Source organism: Halichoerus grypus, chromosome 8 (genome assembly GCF_964656455.1).
Source record: "Halichoerus grypus chromosome 8, mHalGry1.hap1.1, whole genome shotgun sequence".
Taxonomy (NCBI): Eukaryota; Metazoa; Chordata; class Mammalia; order Carnivora; family Phocidae; genus Halichoerus; species Halichoerus grypus.
The window spans coordinates 7,639,502-7,660,584 of record NC_135719.1 but is presented as its reverse complement, the minus strand read 5'-3'; the positions used below and the strand labels follow the sequence as shown (position 1 = coordinate 7,660,584).

The window sequence follows — 21,083 nt, the reverse complement described above, 5'->3', positions numbered from 1 at the left end:
CTCTGTTCTAGGAGGAGCTATGCGAATCTTTTTATCAAAGACTCTTCCCTTGGTCATCATCCAAGTCATGAACTAAAATTCTGTCCTCCTTTGCTTTACCACTGCATCTTATTATACCCCTGCTCTCAGCAATCTAGACCATCTTCTCTTCACTCTGGGATCCGGAGTACAAGGAAGGTCTCCAGGCTCTAGCACATTGTAGTACATCTAACATAAGAGCACTCCTAAATTTATTACATGATAAATGAATGAATGATTACCCTAAAAGAGTCTTTCAAACTGCATTTCTCTTCTGTTTTCTTGGCTTAGAACCTTCCACTCTGGTCTTGGGCAAAAGCTTCTATCCATGTGATAGGAAGGATATATGGTGGGTAAGACTGTATACATTAAGCCCAGTTGCTGGGTTCAAACTCTGCCTCTGCCTCAAGTAACTGGGCAGCCTTAGACAGTTATGTAACCTCTGAGACTTGATGAGCACATCTATACAACAGAAATATTAATATCTGTCCCCTCAAAAGAATTGAAGCTTGGCAAATAGTGACTTTTGACCTAAGTATGAATGCCCATTACCCTGTCTGGGCAACTTTCCTATTCCATGGCCTCTTTCCATTATATTGTAGCATTTGTCAGATAAGACTACTTGAGCTGGAGTGACTAAAGGGATGTGTGCATGTTCTCAAAAGTCTGAGGAGAAAAGGACTATGGCTGAGACACTCAGAGATTCGTCGATTTAATCCAAGGACTGTGCTTTCCCCTGAGGTATGGCTACCTGGCAATGAGCTGTGGTCAGAAGATGGCCTTATCCAGCAAATTCTCCCAGGCTATACCATCCAGCTCTCCATAATAAGACTTAAACTCCCAGAGAATTTTCCAAGGAAGCTGCCCCTCCCTACCTTACTACTTTAAAGTCATTCCCTGGCCCTTGCAGCTCATCAGCAAGTGGCAAGCAGGGCAGTAATTAGACACTCTGCTGAGCCCTGCAGTGGCAATTTGAATAATTGAGAATATTGCAAGCCTTGGTGATGGAGGGAAAAGAGAGGCTAAAATAGAACATCTCCCTGGTTAATAACTAAGTAACCTTGAGCATCCCAATAGGACAAAGGAATAGAGAGTGTGGCCCAGGCCAAGGGCCCTCATCATGGCTTGAAATATTAAGATAATGTGTTCTCAGAGGCTCAAGCAGTATTCCTTGGAGCTCCCTCCTATATATGTCCACAATCCATGCCAAGAATTAACCCCTCACCAAGGACATCAGCTTTGATAAATTTGCATCTCTACCTTGTGTCTAATGAGTGCAATCTTGGCACGTCTGCCATTGATGCCATGAGAGGCAACCTCCGGGTTTAGTTTCAAGGATGGCCAGTTGCTGTTTCAGAAGTTTGTTAAGTGGTTGCTTCTCTGTGTCACCCCTGGGGTGATGATTATTTAGAAGCATGATGTCTTTATAAGACAACAGTATAGGCCATATTCTCCACTATAGAAAGAGGCTTTTATTTGAGAGATTGTTCCAGCTTCTGTTTACCTGAGAATCCTAGCTACAGGCAGGTAGTTGAATGAGATTATCAATCAAAGACTTTTCAGGCCCAGAAGTCCATAAACTTATCCAATCCTTGGATTCTCATTCCAAAGTAAATGCCAAATAATGGGTGACAAGATTGTGAGGACACTCTGAAATGCAGATGCCTTTGGCCTTTGTGTGGAGTCTTTGGCCTTTGTGTGGAACAAGAAGGACACCCTGGAGAAGTATGGACAGAGGGTTTCAGTATACAGGATAGGATCTGCTGTCTCTCACTGCACTTCAGTCAATTGCCATCACTGATCTAAATAATGGAAAAGCCAAGCCACCAGGCGTAGACTTTGGAAGACATTCCAAATCCTACTTTGAGAAGCATCTACTGTTGTCTTCAGCGGCCCAGTGCTGATATCAGTGCTGCCATAGGAAGCCACGGATGCAAGACCAGCCACAGACCAGGGAGGAGAGATATTTACTCATAACTTCCGTGTTGTCAGGTTGCTCAGAAATCTGAGTGGTTTTGGTAAGTGAGGTGCACAGGGCATAGTTGTAGCACTTGGAATACTGTAAAAATGATCTGGGTCTTGAACAATGAGAAATTCAGTTCAACTCAACAAATGTCTATTAAGTATGTACTATGCACATATCACTGTACAGACAACATTAGCCCTTGCCTGGAAAGATTTAATCCAAGTTCCACTTACTCATCAGAAGAAAAAGTGTATATACCGAGGATTTTTGCTCCAGGTCTGCAAGGGGCCTAATTAATTATGACCTTGTAATTTATATACCACGTGGCAAGGGCCATGTGAGAAGTATGGTTTATTACAAGGGAAAATTGAAGGACAAATGTTTCTGTCCTTTAGATATGCCAGCTTCTTTCAAAGGGATATAACCTTCAAAAAGGCCATTTGGGTTTCTTCCCACTCAGAGCTGTACATAACATGCATTTTTTGAAAACTGGTATGAGCAGGTATTCTAGGGATGATGACATGTTCAATACATAGAGATTTCAGAGAGATTTCTATTGTCTTCTGAAACCCAAATGTGCTGTGGTAACTTGATCCTTAGCAATGGGCTTTGAAGGGGGTTATGCTTAGAGAAAATGGACAAGTATACCATGTGATACGGACAAGCAGCTGGTCTAGAAAGGGTTGGAACATGACCTGGGCTCTTGATTTTCCTGAATTTAATTCTTTTTTTAATACCGTGTGATATATCTATGTGTGATAAGATCTAAACCCTTCAACTGGTAGCTTTCAACCACAGTAACTTTGCCCCCCTGGGGGACATTGGGCAATGTTTGGAGACATTTCTGGCTGACACACCCTGGGAGGGAGACAGAGGAAGAGGATTGCTTCTAATAAAAATGCTGATAAATGTCCTACAAGGCACAGGTTAGCTCCCAGCATCAGAGAATTCTCTGGCCCAAAATATCAACAGTGACGAGGTAGGGGAACCCTGCCTTATCTTTCCAAACCTCTGTTGATCTGTCACGATTGAAATTATAATCTGAACCTCCCTGCCTCTCTCCCACAACCCATCTGTGCTTTTGAAAGAAATTAATGGAAGTCTTGAAATTTCATTATAGGAAATACATTATATGAAGGAAAGAAAAAAGAAAGATGTGAAGAAAGGAAGGGAAATTGGAAAGAAAAGAAGAAAGAGAAGGAGTTTTAAAGTAATTAGGTCTTCAGGTGCGTGGGTGGCTCAGTCCGTTAAGCAGCCAACTCTTGATTTTGGCTCAGGCCGTGATCTCAGGGTCCTGGGATTGAGCCCAGCCCTGGGCTCCACATTCAGCAGGATGTGTGCTTGAGATTTTCTCTCTCTCCCTCTGCCCCTCCCCCCACTTTCACTTGTGCTCTCTCTCTAAAACAAATAAATAAATCTTCAATTAGGTCAAAGAATCTTAAAATCTTTGGGATAAAAGAACATTCAAGGGAGCATATTTTATCCCACCTTAAAAATGTAACTGAAATTACTGTAACTAGGAAGTTGAGTAACAGCATTTGTGGGGTGACAAGATAACACCATGACATAGAGCTGGGCCCTGCGTCAAATCATAAATGTGTGTATGTTTTTCTTGAAACACTTATCTCAATCCAATATTCAACTTAGGGGCTACCTTAAACATTGTGCAAGCTACTTTTACTCTCAGCACACCAGGGCCCCAACTCTCAAGATGGTACAGGATCCTACAATCTTTGCACACATTTGGACTTTTCCAAATTTCAATCTACCTTTAAACACAACACACTTCTCTACTAAATAATGAATCCAGATAAAACAAGGGCATTCATGTTTTATACTTTATTTGAGAAGAGACCCTACATAAACTATGTCAGGAGGATACAGGTCTACACACGATTTCATCAATCAATAAATGGAGTTGTTAACATAACATTGAAGATATGATACCATGAGGAAGACAGACATATGACCAAGAAGTATTTACAACTATCACATATGATATATTTATATTGGAGATGGATATATACATATATACATGTACATGTGCATATACATACATATGTCCATACATACACACACATATATACATATATATGTATAAAATGTTTTTAAGCAAAAACCAAGAGAAGAGTTTGCCTTCTTGTAGCAATTAACCATTTGAAAGTGAAGAATGGTTGGTTTTCATTAATGTCATGGTGTTAAATCTCTGCCCCCACATTTAACTTCAACACTGATAGATTCCAATGAAGACACATGTTTGCCTTGGGATGGAAGCATGAGGGTGAAGAATGGGTTGATGGGTACGGAGCTGAGTGAAGGACATGCACAATGGGAGAAATGACCTTTGGTGATACCATTAAATCATCCTTTTGTATTAAACATAAATTATTAATACAATTTAAAAAAATAATTTTCTGTTTTCTTTTGAAGTTGGGGAGGAAAGTAGGGTGGGGTGGGGAATAGAGAAAGGGAGGGCACTTGCCTTTTCAACACATCCCTTAATATCAACTGAGAACACATCCCCCCTACCCTGGGGCCATCTTACCAAGTTAGAATCCATATTTTTTGCATAAAAGACACCTTTACATAAGAATTATATTTAGACCATGAGCCTCTTCTGTGAAGACAAATACAATCATTTTAACTAAATTGATTCTCTAAGACTTGCTAGGATGCAAATAAATTTAGCACAGCCAATGGATTTATTTGTCATAAAGGAAAAGAATGGAAAAAAATAGTACCTCATGGAAGGGGTTACTATTAGTAAAACCCAGTTTACTAAAACCTCAGTCACCCATTTTAAGTTAACAACTTTGGGATCCAAATGATGGGAAACAAGCATGATCAGCGCTTTCCAGTGGCCTGGGGAAAAAAATAAACAAGGATCATGATGGAATATTTCTAAGTCATTAAATAGAACTAAGGAACAATCCATTGAGATTAAAATAAATGATGTAAAATCCAGTTGAGCACACCTCAGCAATGCCACTGTCAAGGTCTCCACCATGAATGGTGGCTTGGCTGTACTCTAGCCACTGTTGAACATTTCCCAAGCCATGCCACATTTTCCCCCCTAAACTCTGTAAGATTAGCTTGGCCTCAGAACAAGTGTGTGCATGTACCACATGTCCACATGCCATCTACACCACTGTTCAGCAGTTGCCATAATCCAAGTAATGCTTCAGATGGCCAATATATTTATATAAACATTGGGAAACACACACAAACACATGGGATCAGACAAGATATAATCACTTCACATATATTTAGTACAGAAAGCTTAGGGATAGAGGTGAAAATCAGCTATAGCAGCACCCGAACTTCATTTGCAAAATTCTTCTCTGAGAATATAACATCCTACTAGTGCACTAGAGTAGGTACCAGCTGATTTTCCAGATATTGAAAGTTTGCTGCACAACATCAGCCTAAAGATAAAGGGACATGTAATGTCCAGTAGGAAACAAATCAGTGTACATCATTTACATGGCAATAAATCCTTCATTTCCCTTGAAATAAGATATGTAAAGTAGCACTTAGTTTAATACAAGTTTTGTTCTGCTTTAGACCTAGCTGTAAAAAGCCATTCATGCAAAAAATTACCTCCAGTTTTAGCTGGATGTTTAAAGGACACTTCTCCTGAAAACAAGTCCCTTTCACATAGGGAAGAGGGAAATAATCCCACTCAAGACAGCCAGTGTTGACTGACAGTGGAAAATACAAGACTTTGGTGTTTGTAGGGCAATTGCCTTAAGAACCCAGAAGTAGCACTGAGCTCACCTCTAAGTAGGCAGAGGGCTAGAAGTGCCCTTGAATGTTGTAGGAATTTTCCAGAAAAAGTACTGAGAACCTCCATACAATTTTATTCTCTGGCCTGTTCCCTCCTGAGGCTTTCATTGGCATCACCTCTACCTCTGAAGTTGTCTGCTTCTGTATCTCCAGTCTCAGACCACACTTCTCCCTGGCCAGTGGATCATCTGCTTCCCACCAATCTGCAACTCCTTCCTCTCTGTTTTAAGGAAAGAAAATTTCTCTTATCGAGCTTTCCTATAGCTGTTGGTCTTTCATTTACACATTTTTTCTAAACTAAGATTGTTCCTTGATTTCAATATAAAACAAAGCTCCTCCATCATGAATGACTCGAATAAGGAATTAACTCTGCCTTTTTTGCATGGCAAGTGTGAGCACTGGAATGGGACACGCTTAAGAGGACAAGTCACGGAGGGGACCGATGGCTTCTCCTCAGACCCACCGCAAGGTTAAAAATCACAGTTTCTAATCATGGAACACTATATCTAAAACTAATGATGTAATGTATGGGGATTAACATAACAATAAAAATTTTTTAAAAAAATCACAGTTTCTTTGAACTTGTTCCTGTGAGATTTGGTTCTAGACTGCTGCTATCTACCACTTGGTTTACCCTAAAAAGAATCTCTTACGGTCATAGACCACTAAATGTTATGAATTATGATAAGCAACACTGAAGGTGGGGGGCAGGAATAGAAGAGAGGGTACTGGGGGAGTGTTCAGAGCCTTGGATGGTCCAGAGGCAATTGAAATGGAATTTATTTAACATCTGTGAAATAGAAGACAGTGTTTAAGATGAAATCTGCAGTGACTGTCTTGCTTTCCCAGCCCTGGAGCCATCCTGACAAAAGTGAGGAGGACACAGCTTGTTAGTTAAGAGAAGACAATGCTACCTCTAAGATGAGTCTATGCACTATTGTGCTAAATGACAGCTGGCCAATCACAACACAAAGTGAAAGCATTTGCTTCTATTATGCTCATTCAGCATCCCTGCCCCCTTTTCTGTCCCTAAAGGTCATAGCTTCTGTTCAACTCCTGTGAAATATTGCCTACAATGCACACAGAATGAAACATATACTCGTACACCATGGGAACTGTGCAGACATTTTTAAAAGGAAGGAATTGCCAATAATCAGTCCCCCTCGTGGGACTTTCCAAGTCAACGGTGCCACGTGAAGATTTTCCGCAGGGGCTTCCTCTGCCAAAGAGTGCCCTCCACTCACGTCTAAGTGTCTTTCTTTCTACTCCTCTGAGCCAGGAGACTTGGCTGTGTTAGTCCAACCCCCATCATTTGTTAGCAAGTCGAGAATGTGACAGAAACAGCTAAGCCACTAGGCTCAGAACTAAATAAAAGATGTAAGCACCAGAACTTAAGAATAAAGTCTTGCAGGTTGAGGCCCCAATGGATAAGAAGTAAAGGAAAAACCTACCCTTCCTTGCCTGGAAGGCCAATCAGGGTAGAAGGAGTTGGTTCAATTGAAGGAGGTGCTTGCTGTCCCTGGTGCTGAAATCAGATACCCAGGAATCAAGGGCAGGCCCGAAACTGTGCCTTCATCAAAGCGAAAACTCTTTCAGCAGAGGCTGACTTTAGGTGGCGGGTCCCCAAATATGTTTCGAGTGTCCCTTTTTATGCCATTTTAAATGAAAGTAGCCCTGAAGTGACCCTAGTTTTCCTGCAGGACGGAGTTAATGCATTGCCGTAATACTGGTGGGGAAGTTCATCCAAACTACCTTCCCATTCAGTCCCTACTAGCATATTCCCTCATGTGATTCAAGGACCCCCAGCTCTCAGAAAAGAAGCCTACAAATGGATGCAGCATGAGGGACTGCAGAAATTGCCTACTGACTTCTTTTTCCTGATACTAATTACAGACACGGGATTGATTTGGCTTGCTATGATTAAAAGTTTCTGAAGGGAATATTTGGGTAAAACTTTACCACACACTGGAACATCGGTTCCTGAATTCCTCCCCACCCCTCATTTTAGTGTCATATTCTGAGAAACCGAACAGAGCTTTTACTATGCTTAAGAGAAGTTCTAAACTCATAATCATAACTATTTCCTAACTGGCCATACACCCCCCTTTCAGCCGACACACACACACACACACACACACACACACACACACACACACACACACCATCTCAGAAAGTGAAACCTACTTGAGAAAGAACATAATTCTTCCTTTAACAGTACACAAATCTTTGCCAGAGAAAGCAGGACTGCTGTTTTCTCTCACAAACTGAGAGTTTTCTTGTCCCAACTTGCTTTCTTTTCATTGCATTTTGACAATGCCCTTGAGCTCACCCGCTATGGCCCACACACATAAACAAGAAGTGTCTTTGATTCTGTTGCACCCTAGAAAATTAACATGGGTCATTTTTGGTTGCCTCCAACTACACTGGGCTTGGGGGAAACTTTGCTTTCAGACATGAACTATAATCAATCTTTTCCAGCCTTAAAAAGGAAATATTCCAATGGCCCCCAAGAAAGGCTAAATTCTCAGAGAGAGGAAAGTAAAAAAAAAAAAAAATTAAAATAGGTCCTTGTTCTTGTTAACATATTACATCAAATTTTCCATATCCAGTGAGTTATTTCTCGAACAATACCTCTGAAATCCTTAAGTAATCAGCCTTGTCACTAGGAAGTTACACACTGAAACGGCTTGTTCAAGGCAGGCCTTCACAGTAGTGTGGAGGTCATCTCCTCAGGATTATCAGAATGAATTATGGAACACTGCCCTGAACCAGCTTGCCTTCTCCAATTTCACACCATAATCTAAAATCCTAGTCATAACCCAATTTGGACTCTCATTTCAAAGAAAGCTGAAATGCTCTCTGTCTGCTGGACAGCTCCAGGGAGAAAAATCATCTGCACAGAGTTCCAGCATGGAGATGTGGCTTTTCTATATAAAACAAACAAAATTGAGCCCAAGGTAAAAAGAGAAAAGAGAAGCCTAAACTTGAGCAAAGTATGTGTGGATTTGTTAGGATTTCAGGTACTCGGCTTTATTCTGATTCCTCTCCGGAGTGAGCAAAACCTTTTTCTTTCTTTCTTTCTTTTTTTTTAAATCATGCGCAGCTCTCAGTCAGTTACATCACACCTGGTTGTGGCTTGAAGATCTAAAGGATATCACACTCTAAAGATTCAACTTGCCAAGTAGTCACCATTGCAAGGTACTTAAAATAGTGGCTGATGTTGCAAACACCTGGGATTTTTTTAGGGGCTGTAATGACTTCACTGTTGTAACCTTGGCAATCTGGCCTCCAGATTTACTGTTGGGGGGGGGGAGGTTCATTTTCAATCAGATGCATTTCTCAGTGGGAATCCCACTCACACCTATTTGTTGGTGCTCAAGGCTATCAGAAGCGTGGTTTAGCATTTGGTCTTCACTCAAGCAGTTCATTCCATCTTAAGGTTATTTCCCCATGTACAAAATGCTGGCCCCAAAATGAACATAATACCGCTTCAGGATCATTATCATTTCGGGTGCTTCCTGCAAGATTAGTTTTACCACCCAATTTATAAAGGAAGCTTCATATAGTCTTCAGTTAAAAAACACTACATTTAAATCTACAGAATCTCATAAAATCAAAAATGGATGATACGGAGTTAAATGCAGCAGGAGATGCCATTTTGCTATAAAATGTTCAGGGTTCCAGGCTTGAAAACAAAACCTACTGACAATCCTTCTTCGGTGACAAAGCCAAATGGGCAAACCATCCTCTTTCTGCTTGTATTTCTGTAAAGGTATTCACCACCTCTCATGCTCAATGGCCACTCAAAGAGGAACACACCAGTGCTATAATCTAGAAACCAAACTGCAGGGGGAATTTAAGAAATTTGAAGGAAAAGCTGCTTGTGCACCTCAAAACAAGACACATTCCAGAGCAGCTCACAGCTCAGCACCAGCAAGCCTATTTGCAACACTCACTGACGGAGAGTGGGGTTTACCTATTCGAGGGGTCCTGTGGCACTCACAGAGCACTTTGACAGCTATGACCTCATTGGGTGCTCACTAGAACCCTCTGTGACAGGAAGGGGGTTGTTAGCAGCTTTTTTTGTTGACTAAGAAACTGAAGCACAGAAGGGATAATGTTTTTCAGCAGGAAGCAGAGCTCAGAGGTCCACTCTCCTAGGCCTAGCATATCCCTCCACCTCACTTGCCATTTGATCATAGACAGTATTTAAAATAGACCCGTCTTTCCTAAAGAAATAAAAGTGAAAACAATTAGAAATTGCATTGAAAATATTAGAAGGATAAGAAAAGAAAAGAAACAACAATACTGAATCATCCCCAGAGTTATGAAAAAAATGATGTATTTTTTAAAAATAGGGGTTGGGTTAGACATGATGAATTTGTTTTTAATAGTAAATGTGGATAGTCAATCATAGTTCATTATTGTGTTTTCAGAGCCATGTCAAGGACAGAGTTGAAGCATCTATTGATACATAATGATCTGTGGAATAGAGGGTCTAGTGTCCCGGTGATTTCTCCGGTGATTTCTTCTACCTCATTGTTCCCGAAAGAAGGGAGCGTGTTCTCAGGTTCATTTCTGTTCTTACGGTATAAACCTTTCTTGTGCTATCACAGTAAAGATCTCATTTGATAGAAAAAAGCCTCTTATCCCCCTCAAGATTTAGATGCTGCAAATATTTGTGTCAATATTATAGCCACTCCACTAAATAAATAAACACTTTGCTGACATGTGATGCTCCTCAAAAACAAAAAAGAAAACCATGGTTTACCATTTATCAGTATATTTAACAGCCAGAAAAAAAAGCCAGAGAAATTAGAAGGAAAAGCTGTTTGTAGCAGGCTCTCCTTTCCCAACCCAGCCAGAAGGAAGGGATGACTTCTAATAGGCTTGTTGTCCCAGAGTCTCCTGTGCAAGGGCAACTGATGAGGTGCTGATGAGGAGCTAATCACTTGGTCCACGGAGCTGGAAAGAGACTGAGGGATGGCTGCGAGAGCACACTGTTTTCTTCTCCAGAAACCCAGGCTCCATCACAAGTGGGGCTGATGCTCAGGCTAGGAAAGAGGGAGATGCGCCCAGAGGGCTTCCCCTGACTTTTCAGAGACAAAAGCCAGCCTTTAAAGGGTGGTGTAGAGGACAGCGGAAGGACCAGAGGAGTTCAGAGTTTGGACGGCTTTCCACGGCAGGTGCAAGAGATGAACTGACTACAAGATGGAAAGGGGGGTGACTCTGTAGGGTCGGAGGTATGCACACTTGTATTCGAGACTTGAGAAGGTATGCTTTATCTTCTGATGGCTGGTCAGAGCAGTGGGTGAAGTAGACCGGCTTGCCTGGTCACTGGAACCAGAGAAGGGGCTAGTCTGCAACTAGTGGCCAGCTGCCCCGTTTTACTAAGGACACTTCCACCTTGGGCTGGATAATTAAGGTGACTTGTGCACAGTCACCCACCAAATAATACCCAGTCCAGCCTGCTCACTTCCGACCCAGGACGGCTTCCGTGTCCTGCGGAACATGTAACCTTCCCAGGGAAAATCGGACCCCTTCCCATCAAGTTCTGATTCAATCTGAATGTTTGAGCTTTCTACCTAATATCTTCAGCTCCAAGATAGCTTCAGGAATCCGCTGGAACTAATTCACATTGGTATCTGTACTTAGCATGTATTCTTCAAGCCAAAATTCAGTGCTTCTCCACCCCCATCCCCCAAAGTTAATTAAATAAAATCCACACCAAGATTTGGTTTGGTTTTGTGTTTCTCTGAGAAAACTAGTCCAGCCTTTAAATATGAAGGTTCTGAAAACTTAGGATTTAGTCTCCTTTGAAAAAACCCTAACTCCATAAATGATCCATAGTGGAGAAAGTCAAAGGCTGTGTGATATTTAAGAAAAGAGATGAGCTAGGGGCGCCTGGGTGGCTCAGTTGGTTAAGCGACTACGTTCAGCTCAGGTCATGATCCTGGAGTCCCGGGATCGAGTCCCGCATCGGGCTCCCTGCTCAGCAGGGAGTCTGCTTCTCCCTCTGACCCTCCCCCCTCTCATGCTCTCTCTCTCTCATTCTCTCTCTCAAATAAATAAATAAAATCTTAAAAAAAAAAGAAAAGAGATCAGCTATAGATAAGTTTAAGAAGCCACATGCCGGTACTACACATATTTGCACACACATGCACACAGGCTCAGTGGAAGCAACACAAAGGCCACATTGGCTTGTTGGAGCATATTGAAGCAAGAGGAATACAGATGCATTTGTGTGTTGGGGGGGTGTGCAGATGTAAGCGTGTACACAAGTATGGTAAGTAATGAAAATGAAAGAGGAATGTCATTTGCACTATGCAAGCTTGAGCATTAGAACAAAACACAACACTTATAATTGCTTTTAAATAAAGTCATCAGGCTTGCCTCTATATGACTGTGACATTATTTGGCCCAGAAATCTATTTTTCCCAGTCAATAACCATAATGTCCTTGAGCTGGAAGCTTTCATTTCTCCTAAAGAAATATCTAAGAACATACAAGGAGATTGTTACTCATATTCAAGGCAAGAGGCAAAGTAGGAAAAACAATTTCAGAGAGAATCAGAATCAGGAAAACCCCAGAGAAATATGTTCTCTGGACTTCACGGTATTCTCAAACCCCGAGGTAAGCTTCCCAAGACAACTGTGATGATGCAGAGCCGCTCTAAGTAGTCTGAAGGTGAAGGAGTCTGAATCTAAGGGAACAGCCTTTTCTCAAGACTTTTGATGTAATTAATAGCCTTCATTTGTAGACAAGCTGTCATTTCAGCTTTGAGGTTTCCGCTGGCTGAAGGGTTTGGGTCCCGCTGGAGCCCACCACCCCGTAAGGAGAGAGCTGATAAGCTAGGGCTTAGACGACAGGTACACACTCTGTCCCAACCAGGAGAAGAAGGAGCTGGGACTGCCTCTCTCATAAGGAACATAGGAAACACCTGCACAGACCCAGGGCAAGTCCTTTGTCCATTAGAACCCACCCCCCCCCACCACCACCCCACCCCCCGCCACCTGGGTACAGTCCTGATCTGTTGAACCCACACCTAGATTTGCTGGACTGGAGGAGGGAGGGAGAGGAGCAGAGCAGGGCTCACTGATGCAGGGTGCACTAATTCTTTATAAACCATTTCACTTTGTGCAGCATCGAGATATGCTGCAAAGCTGTTTGTCATCAGCAGAGTAGCTTTCATGCCTTGATGTGCAGTCCCCTCAGGGAAAACCAAGACAGTGACATCCGCTGTCACTCCCACTGAGCAGAAAGCCTGGCTCAGCACTGTAGTCACAGAAAGGTCGAAAACTCCCTCTCCTGAGGTCAGAACCCAGTCCTGCCTTCTCTGTTCCTGGAGACTAAAAGTTCATGGATGGAGTGAGCAGTGGGTGGAGGAGGGATGGGGGTTTGCTGAGGGTGGGCCACCGAGAGTTCCATGGGATTTGTGGAGACACAGCACTTGCATCTCAATGAGCTTTGCAGTAAACTTCACTGCTCAGAGGTTAATCTAGATGTCAACGTTGTCTGACAGCACCAAAATTACTCCAGGGCTGGGCTCCTTCACAAGTCTTAATATAACAGTCAATTCCATCCTGCCTGCAGGAAATGAAGGTTTTCTGCTTTGTGTGCCGAATCATTCCGCGCCAATTTTCTGTTTGAAGTCCTAACTGTTTGTGGTCCTGGAATTCACCTCACATTAAGACTTATAGAGTTTGAGAAGCTGGATTGTCAGTCCTATGGAAGCAAGTGGATAGAGCCAAAAGGAATAAAGAAAAAGAAAACATAAAAAGCATAAAAGTGAAAGAAAATCTTCTTGACCGAGATTTACTTCTCTTCTGCAGAAAGCAGAAATCAAATCACCTGGACCAGGTTTATTTATTCACTCCAGAGGTGGGCTCAGAGGCATCAGCTGAATGTCACATAGCTGTTAAGTGGAGATAGAGCATAGAGAGTTCTCCGAGAAAGAAACACAACATTGAAGGGAGCTATTCATTTGAGTATATACTCTTCTTAAGTGAAGGAGTAACTACCAGACCTAGACTTGAGTACTTACATTTCCCGTTGGGCTTTTGGGAAACTGCATCCAAAAGAATGTCAGAGAATACAGTGGATATCTGGGCTCTCGATCTTCCTTTGGACTTTGGGGAAGGACGTCTAAATTGGCCATCATCTAAAGTGAGAAGAAACCAACTCTTCTCAAAATATGTCAAGCTGAAAAGCAAGACTCCTGAGTGCCAAGGCACTTCTCAGAAATAGATGCCGAGTAGGCTTTGACTCATCTGTGTTATCCTGTTACATCTAGAAACTTCTAGCTTTGTTGGCCATGAGTATCTCTTGCAAGCTACAAGTTTGGGCCATGGCACTGCACACAAAGTGATGATTACCTTGGTGAATAGAAAAAATTAACAGAGCTTACTGTCCTGCCTCTGTATGACAGGAAATAGCTCAACACACTGGGTTAAGACATCATCCCTACTGCAAACATCAAACCGGACCTTGTTTTAAATTTGGAACTTAGTTAGCTAACGAGGAAGGAGAATCTGAATTTTATTACTCTGATCAAGAATTCCAAGTATTTTGAGGGGACCCTCAATCTTCATGGATCTCCTTGTGAAATCGGAAACTGTCTATGTTGGCATGCCAAGACTTGGGCCAGAGACGTCTCTTGTTGCAAAGTATAGAATTTTGGAGGGCAGTTAAAGAAACTATGCTTGAGGAGATTGCACCAGGGAAACAGAGACTCTATCAGAAGCCAAGATTCAGATCCTTAGGGTGGGACAGCCTATGCTCACAGCAAAAGGCTTAACCCCCCAAAGAGTGACACAAATGTTCACCACATCCACCACAGTCACCTTTCCAAAAGAGCATTACCAACATCTCACATTCTCTCTGTCCCATCCGTCCTAGGGGGTGGTTGTACCTGCAATCCAGGTGAATTCAATGCCGACCCCCAAACGGGGTGTGGTAGAAATCATTCCTGCATGGCCATCTATCAGACTGCCAGGAGGAGAGATTTTCAGATGCCCAGAATGTTGTCACCAGCATAATTTAATTCAGGGAGCACCCAACGATCAAATTTTACAAGATGACATATTTCCCAATAGCATCTCTCTGACGGGCTCTCTTAGGCCAGGCCATCTCTGGATATCTCATCCCCGAGGAATGTAAGGCTCAAAGAGACCGAGCATCAAGGAATCCGTTTGCTGACTCCAAGCAGACTTTCAACGAAGCCAGTCCAATTAAAGATATAGATACAAGCATACAATATATAGGGGCCTGCACTTCCCCTCAGATGATGCTACCAAGACCGTTCAGCAATCCCAAAGCATTTTCTGGAGTCTATATTGATACCTTAAAAATGATACAAAGACTTGGAATTTCCCTTTAAAACCTAGTAAGTGTTGGCCAAAACATTTTATTTGGTATCAAAGGAAAGTCTGGCACACCAGGGACCAAAAACAATGTGGCTACAGCACCAAGCCCTGGACTGAAGGGCTTGCTGTAAGGCAAATGCCATCCAATATTCTAGCTGGTCGGCTCCGGCAGAGCTGACAACAGCCAAACCCAGGGGCATTTGAGGGCAGTCCTCTAGACCGTGGGCACAGGGGCTCATTCAACCAAGAACTATAGATGTTTCTTTGCTCCAGACTCTAAGCGAAGCACAGGGGTGATCCCAAAGCCCAAGACTGCCCTCTTCGATAACCACACCTCTGATGAATAATATTGCTGCTGTTTGGTTTGGGAAAGAGGAGCAAGGACACCATTCGGCATTCCAGAAGGGAAAAGGACTTTGGTGAAGAGTCCACAACTTAAAATGCTGCCCTCATTCCAAATTCCTATCCCATGAAATAGCACGTGAGGATAAACATCTGTCGGGTTTTGAAATCAGACTGCCAGCAGTCTGCACGAGAGGGGGGCGGGCCTGTCTCCCTATCTTGGGATCCTTTCTGCCAGCTTAGGGCATGTCAGTGTTAAATGGAGAAGCTAGCAAGCTGAGGAGGAGAGCCTGTGGAAGTCAGCCTCGGGGGCCGGACCACGGCTGGAGAGCTGGTGGGCCTGCTCCCCCCACCAACCTCCCTCCAACCTAACAGTCATGGAGTCTTCCCTGTTTGCCTTCTATAATCAATTTCTTGCCCTCGGTGACTTTCCCTCCTCCCCCTCTTTACCTTCCTTTCATTTTCTCTCTCATTTCTAATAAGCAAGTAAACAAAAGAAAACAAAAATGTGGGACCAGAACACACTTTTTTTTTTTTAAACTGAGAGGGACCCTAAGGATATCTATTCTAACCTCTTAAATGTCTCAGATGAGAAATCTGATACTCTGATTCGGGGACCTGGCCAAGGTACCTGGGTAACCAAAAGCAAAGCCCAACAGGCTTTCCACACCACTGCATGCTCCCACCCCAGCTCCCAGGCGTCCTCTACTGTCCCAGCATGTAGGGACACTTTCCAGTGGAGTCTCATGCAGCCCCAGAAGCTGGCTGTCAGCTCTCCCGTTAGTGTTGATTTCTGTAGTATTTAGCACCAAAAATATTTGCACTAGTATATTCCACAAAGTAAGCATCACTAGAGAAGAATGGTAAGGTTCAACCAGGAGGACCAAGCCTCCTTTGCCTCCAGTGGGAAGCCTCTGTGCATGATCTGCATGATCTGCATCTGTGCATGATCTGCTGAGTGAAGGAACACAAGTCCTCGTCTGTTAGCAAGAGAAGGCTTAGTGAGTCTCAAGACCCCACTCAGGGTCCAGGGATATGATAAGAGGGCAGCATCTGGTTCATGTCCAAAGTCAAGAATGGGGAAGACCCTCGGCCATGCCTCTCTACTCCAAGTGACCTCCACAAGCAGGCCACTGTCACTCGGTCCAGGAGGGGATCAGGTGAGGATGACATGGCCAGGAGGTCAGTCTGGGTGACCTGGAGCTCCCAGCAAAGTTCACCGGGGTGGGGGGGGGGGGGGGCGTCTGCATCCAGCCACACCCTGAGAGCTGCTTTAGCATGTTTTTTTAAACTGTGAATTTTGGCGGGGAGGGGTGAGGGGGGGTGGACTGAGGCGGCCACACTGGCTGATGGGATGTCATTTTAAGACTCATTTAACCACATTAAGCTCTTCGAAAATAAATAGATAAACAGGCCTTGGCCAGCACTTCCTGGGAGTGCAAAGAGGCTGGGGATGGGAAACAAGACCAAATGCGCCCTGTGGGCCGAAAGTCACCTCAGACGCTTCGCACAGTGACGCAGGAACCAAGAAGGAGAGGAATGTCCCACGGGACCCATGCGTGCGCAGACCCACATGCCCCCAGGGGCAGCTGCCCCGAGGAGGGGCCCCCTGGCCTCCCAGGGCGCTACGGAGAACCACACAGCACAGTGAGTCCGCGCTGGGAGAATCGAAACACATCAGACCCTGAAGCGGCCAGAGATGAGCAGGCACCTCTCGTTTCTCAGACAGGAGACTGAGACGGCACTTCCCACCACAGGAGGAATAACATCCCCTGCTTGCCCCCAGGGCCCTGGGGTGCTCCTCCTCTCTGCCTCCCTCACCCTCCAAAAACCTTTTTATTCTTTTACCCGCCTTGACCTAAAGTCTACACGTAGACTCTGCAGAGAGCACAACCAGGGAGGAAGAAGGCCGGTGATCCCTCTCTACTCCCCCTTGCTCGGCCGCCCTTCGTTCCTCTACTCTTCAGAGAGGCAGCCGCTTACGGTGGACGTGACCAAGACGCGTCCCCATGGCCAGCACGAGGGAGGGCCTGCGCAGTCTGACTTCGGTCTCCTTCACGGCTCCTTATTCCCAAAGGAACTAGCTTCTCCCCTTAGGCTGGGATGCCTTAGCGCCCTGCGTTGAAAGCCTAGCCTGTTCCTCATTCCCAGCCGCCCCCCAGCTTCCAACCCCTTCCCATGCCCCCGTCTTCCCAGCCTATCAGTGACCGTGATGTAGAAACACAGCCTGTGAGATGGAAGCTACACAGGGTCTGTGTTGGGGAGACTCTCCGGGGTCTGTTTTGGCAGCAACAAGAGCCTTGGAGCCTCACATCTAACCAGAAGGCCCTTCCCCCTCAAGGCCCTCCCTCCATGGACAGCTTTCCCTCCGTTACCCTGCTCAACACTAGACTGCATCCATAGCTCATCCTGCAAGAACAGGCCCAGAAGAGACCCAGGGCCTCGAGGCAGAAAGACAGGCAGGATAACGGCCATAGGACAGCAAAGGGTTCCTCTAATGTGGTCGATCCACCGAGCTCTCCTCGACAATCCTCAGGGTTGGGAGGCCGGCACAGGGCCAAACCCACACCAAACTCCAGCTCCCCTCCCGGCCCAGCTGAGCGGCCTCACTGATCCCCGACTCCCAACCGAGGCTGGCAGTCCCAACACAGCTCTTTTCTATTTGAATAAAAACATTTGTTGGTCTTAAAAAAAAAAAAAAAAAAAAGGAAGCAAAACCACAAACACAGGATTTAGTCCCGAACCCCACAGGGATGCCCATGCTGCAGCTGACCAGGCCGCTCAAGCCGCCCACAGCCCCTCACGCTGTAGGGCAAGGCCCAGGCCAGAGCCCCCCAACCCCTGCCCACCCTGAGCTCCCAGGGGGCAAAGGCCGGTCCATTATGGAGCTCTGTGCTTGGGGTGAGCTGAGAGGGACCTGTCCTCTCCAGCAGGAGGGCTGCATGGGGCCAGGCCATTGCCTTCCAGGGGCATTTCGTGGTCATGTGTCCGGGAGGCCCAGGGATCTGCCCGTTACAGGCCTCGACAGCAGCGGCCAGGACCCCAGCCCAGAAGCCTCATTCTCTCTCTCCGGTCGGGCCTCCGTCCTCATTAAGATGCCAAGCCTGCGGCCGTGGCCACACCGTGGACGCCTCCCGGAGAAGCCTCGGCCCCTCCCCCACCCCCAGCCCACAAAAGCGATTTTTCAGCCCCTGAGTGTTCACAGCAAGCTCAGACGCAGATGCATCCATCCTTCCAGGGGCTGGAAACGTGAGGAGAATGCCAAGGGGCCGGTGCAGGTGCCAAATAGATTCTCCCCTGCCGGCTCCTGCCCAGTCCACGGCCTCGCTCTCTGAAACAAGCACTGCCCCACACCGTCTCTAGTCCTGGCTTCCTTCCTTGGCAGTGAGGTTTCCCTGGGACGTGCGAGAGGCCCAGAAGGTCGGGGCTGAGGATCTAGGGCAGGCAGGATGAGAAACAGACGACACAGAGGGGCACATCTTATAATGACCTACGAGGAACGAAGTCTCCTGCTATTGGAACCCTGCTGTGTCCACATTCACAGGCAACATGGGGGGTGTTCGCTACGCCCCCAAACTCCCCCAAAGGCCTGAATGTGGGAGGTGAGGCCAAGGAGTCTTTCCAGTGAGGAAAAGGCGGGAGGCAGTGCCTTGACATGGAGGGTTCAAATTTCAGCTTTTTCTTCTGTGGTTAAGTCCAGAACGTCCAGTTCTTGATGTTCAGAGAATAGATGACACATCTCTTTCCAACTGAGGAAGGAACTTGAGCATGGTTTACACCCAAGACGGATGTGGTCCATTGTCACCACGGTTTTGGGTCACGTCGTTTGTCCAGTGTTCAGTGGTAGACGCCCTCATTGACTTCCAAAAGCATCAGGACTCTACTTTCTAGAACGGACAAATTGGAGAATTGTCTTGAAGCGGAGGAAAGGGGGAAGGCGTGGAGCAATAGTCAGTGGAGACGTGAGGCATTCCAGAGGCCCCCGGGGCCGGTGTTACTTCGTGCTGCCTCCTGAGTGCAGTGGACGAGGTCAGCCCACGCACCTGTGCAGACCTCGGGGGCGGGGGAGGGGTAGCACACCTGTGCAGGTCATCACCTGCACGGCGCTGATTCGCACTCCACCCCATCTCCTCCGGTCCCAGCGTGAAGACCGTCTCTGCGTCATCAAGGTCTTCGGCCCCGAAAAGCTGGAGCCGGAGATCCACGGGCCCCAGCTTCAGTCAAAGGGAACTTCCATTTGTGTTCATAAGATTTAAGATTTTCTGAGTTGTTGTTACAGTCTTATGGTTTCTGTATCAGCAGTTTCTCTCTGTATTAGAGAAGGTATCTCTCTGTGGATATAGATAGATAGATAGTTAGATATATAAATATATATATGTATATATATATATATTCGCCAAACTGCCTTACAGGGTTTTTTCTTTCACTTTTTTTTTCAGTGTTGTATGTGTAGCAGGCACTTGAGTTTATATGAAGATGTTCGCTTCAGTCAGGATGGAAGAAAGGAGTGTGAGGTGGACGAGAGGCGATGTGAGGCCAGGAGAGGGAAGCCACAGAGTATGCGTCCGTGACTGCCAGCCGCCGCTAGCCGAGGATGTCCAGGTAGATGGGGGCGGCTTTCCCCAAAGCATGGAGGACTTTGTAGATCTCCTTGATGTTGAGCCGCTGCTGGGGCTCCCTCTGCCAGCACCCTAGCATGACATCGTACACCTCTTTGGGGCAGACCCGGGGCCGCTCCAGCACACGACCTTGGGTGATGCACTCGATGACCTGAAAATAATGAGAAGAACCAGGACATTAACATCCAAAGCCCCCCTGGGCCCTGGGGCTCCCACCCAGCAGCAGGTGGCGACTTCATGAAGGAGCTTCAGTGCGGAGCCGGGGTGCCCACCTGCACAGGCTGAAGGCTGGATAGAGACAGCACAGAGTCTCTCATCTGTCCTGGGCAGGCTGCCGGCTGGCCATGCCCACCATTGCCCTTTGTGACCCACATCTTGGGCCAGGCCTTCACGGACTCCCCCATGCACGCTAGCCTTTACTTGACTCCTCCTCTCTAGTCCTGAATCTCATCTGGATGCTGCACGATTCATTGCCACTTGGCAGCGGGGATTGGCATCTGACCTGTCCCTCCCCTCTTATGAGCCTGGGTGACTTTGAGACCCCCTTGAAGGAACTCTGCACCATCCGGCCCCTCCACGCCTCCCTCCCCTTAGCTCCCATCTCCTGGCCAGCTCCCCTCCAGCTCCCAGCCTCTGTGCATAGCACCGGGCTTCCCTCTATGCTGCCATGTGGTTCCCTTTCTCAGCGAGGCCCCTCCTCCCCTGCTCTTTGCACTAACCCATGTATTTGGCTTCTGTTAAAGCCCTTCACATCAGGACTACTGCTCGATTCACCGCCGCCCAGCTCTGTGGCCAGCACAAGTCAGTGAACCTGACCTCAGCACCCTCATCTAGAAGAGGGGGATCCAATGTGTGCCTCCTGCATAGTCATAAGGCCCAAATGAAGCCAAGGGCACAAAGCATGGCCTGACATACCACAGGGGAGGCCCTAAGGAGGAGTAGGAAGAAAACAAATAATGTAGGGCTGGACCAACCCCAGCTGGCCAT

The 21,083-nt window shown here is 45.9% G+C and overlaps 1 protein-coding gene across 4 annotated transcripts in view; it reads right to left on the bottom strand.

The window, feature by feature from the left end:
• Nucleotides 1-3,808: 3,808 nt before the first annotated feature.
• NTRK3 (neurotrophic receptor tyrosine kinase 3) overlaps nt 3,809-21,083 on the bottom strand; it is a 399,858-nt gene continuing 382,583 nt past the window's right edge. For all 4 annotated transcript variants that reach the window (XM_078078899.1, XM_078078900.1, XM_078078901.1 and 1 more), the window contains 2 exons: nt 13,815-20,247; nt 3,809-4,846 (listed from right to left, as the gene is read on the bottom strand). In XM_078078899.1, the coding sequence (XP_077935025.1) occupies nt 20,062-20,247 (186 nt within the window). In that variant the 3' untranslated portion in view covers nt 3,809-4,846; nt 13,815-20,061. The remainder of the gene's footprint in view (nt 4,847-13,814; nt 20,248-21,083) is intronic.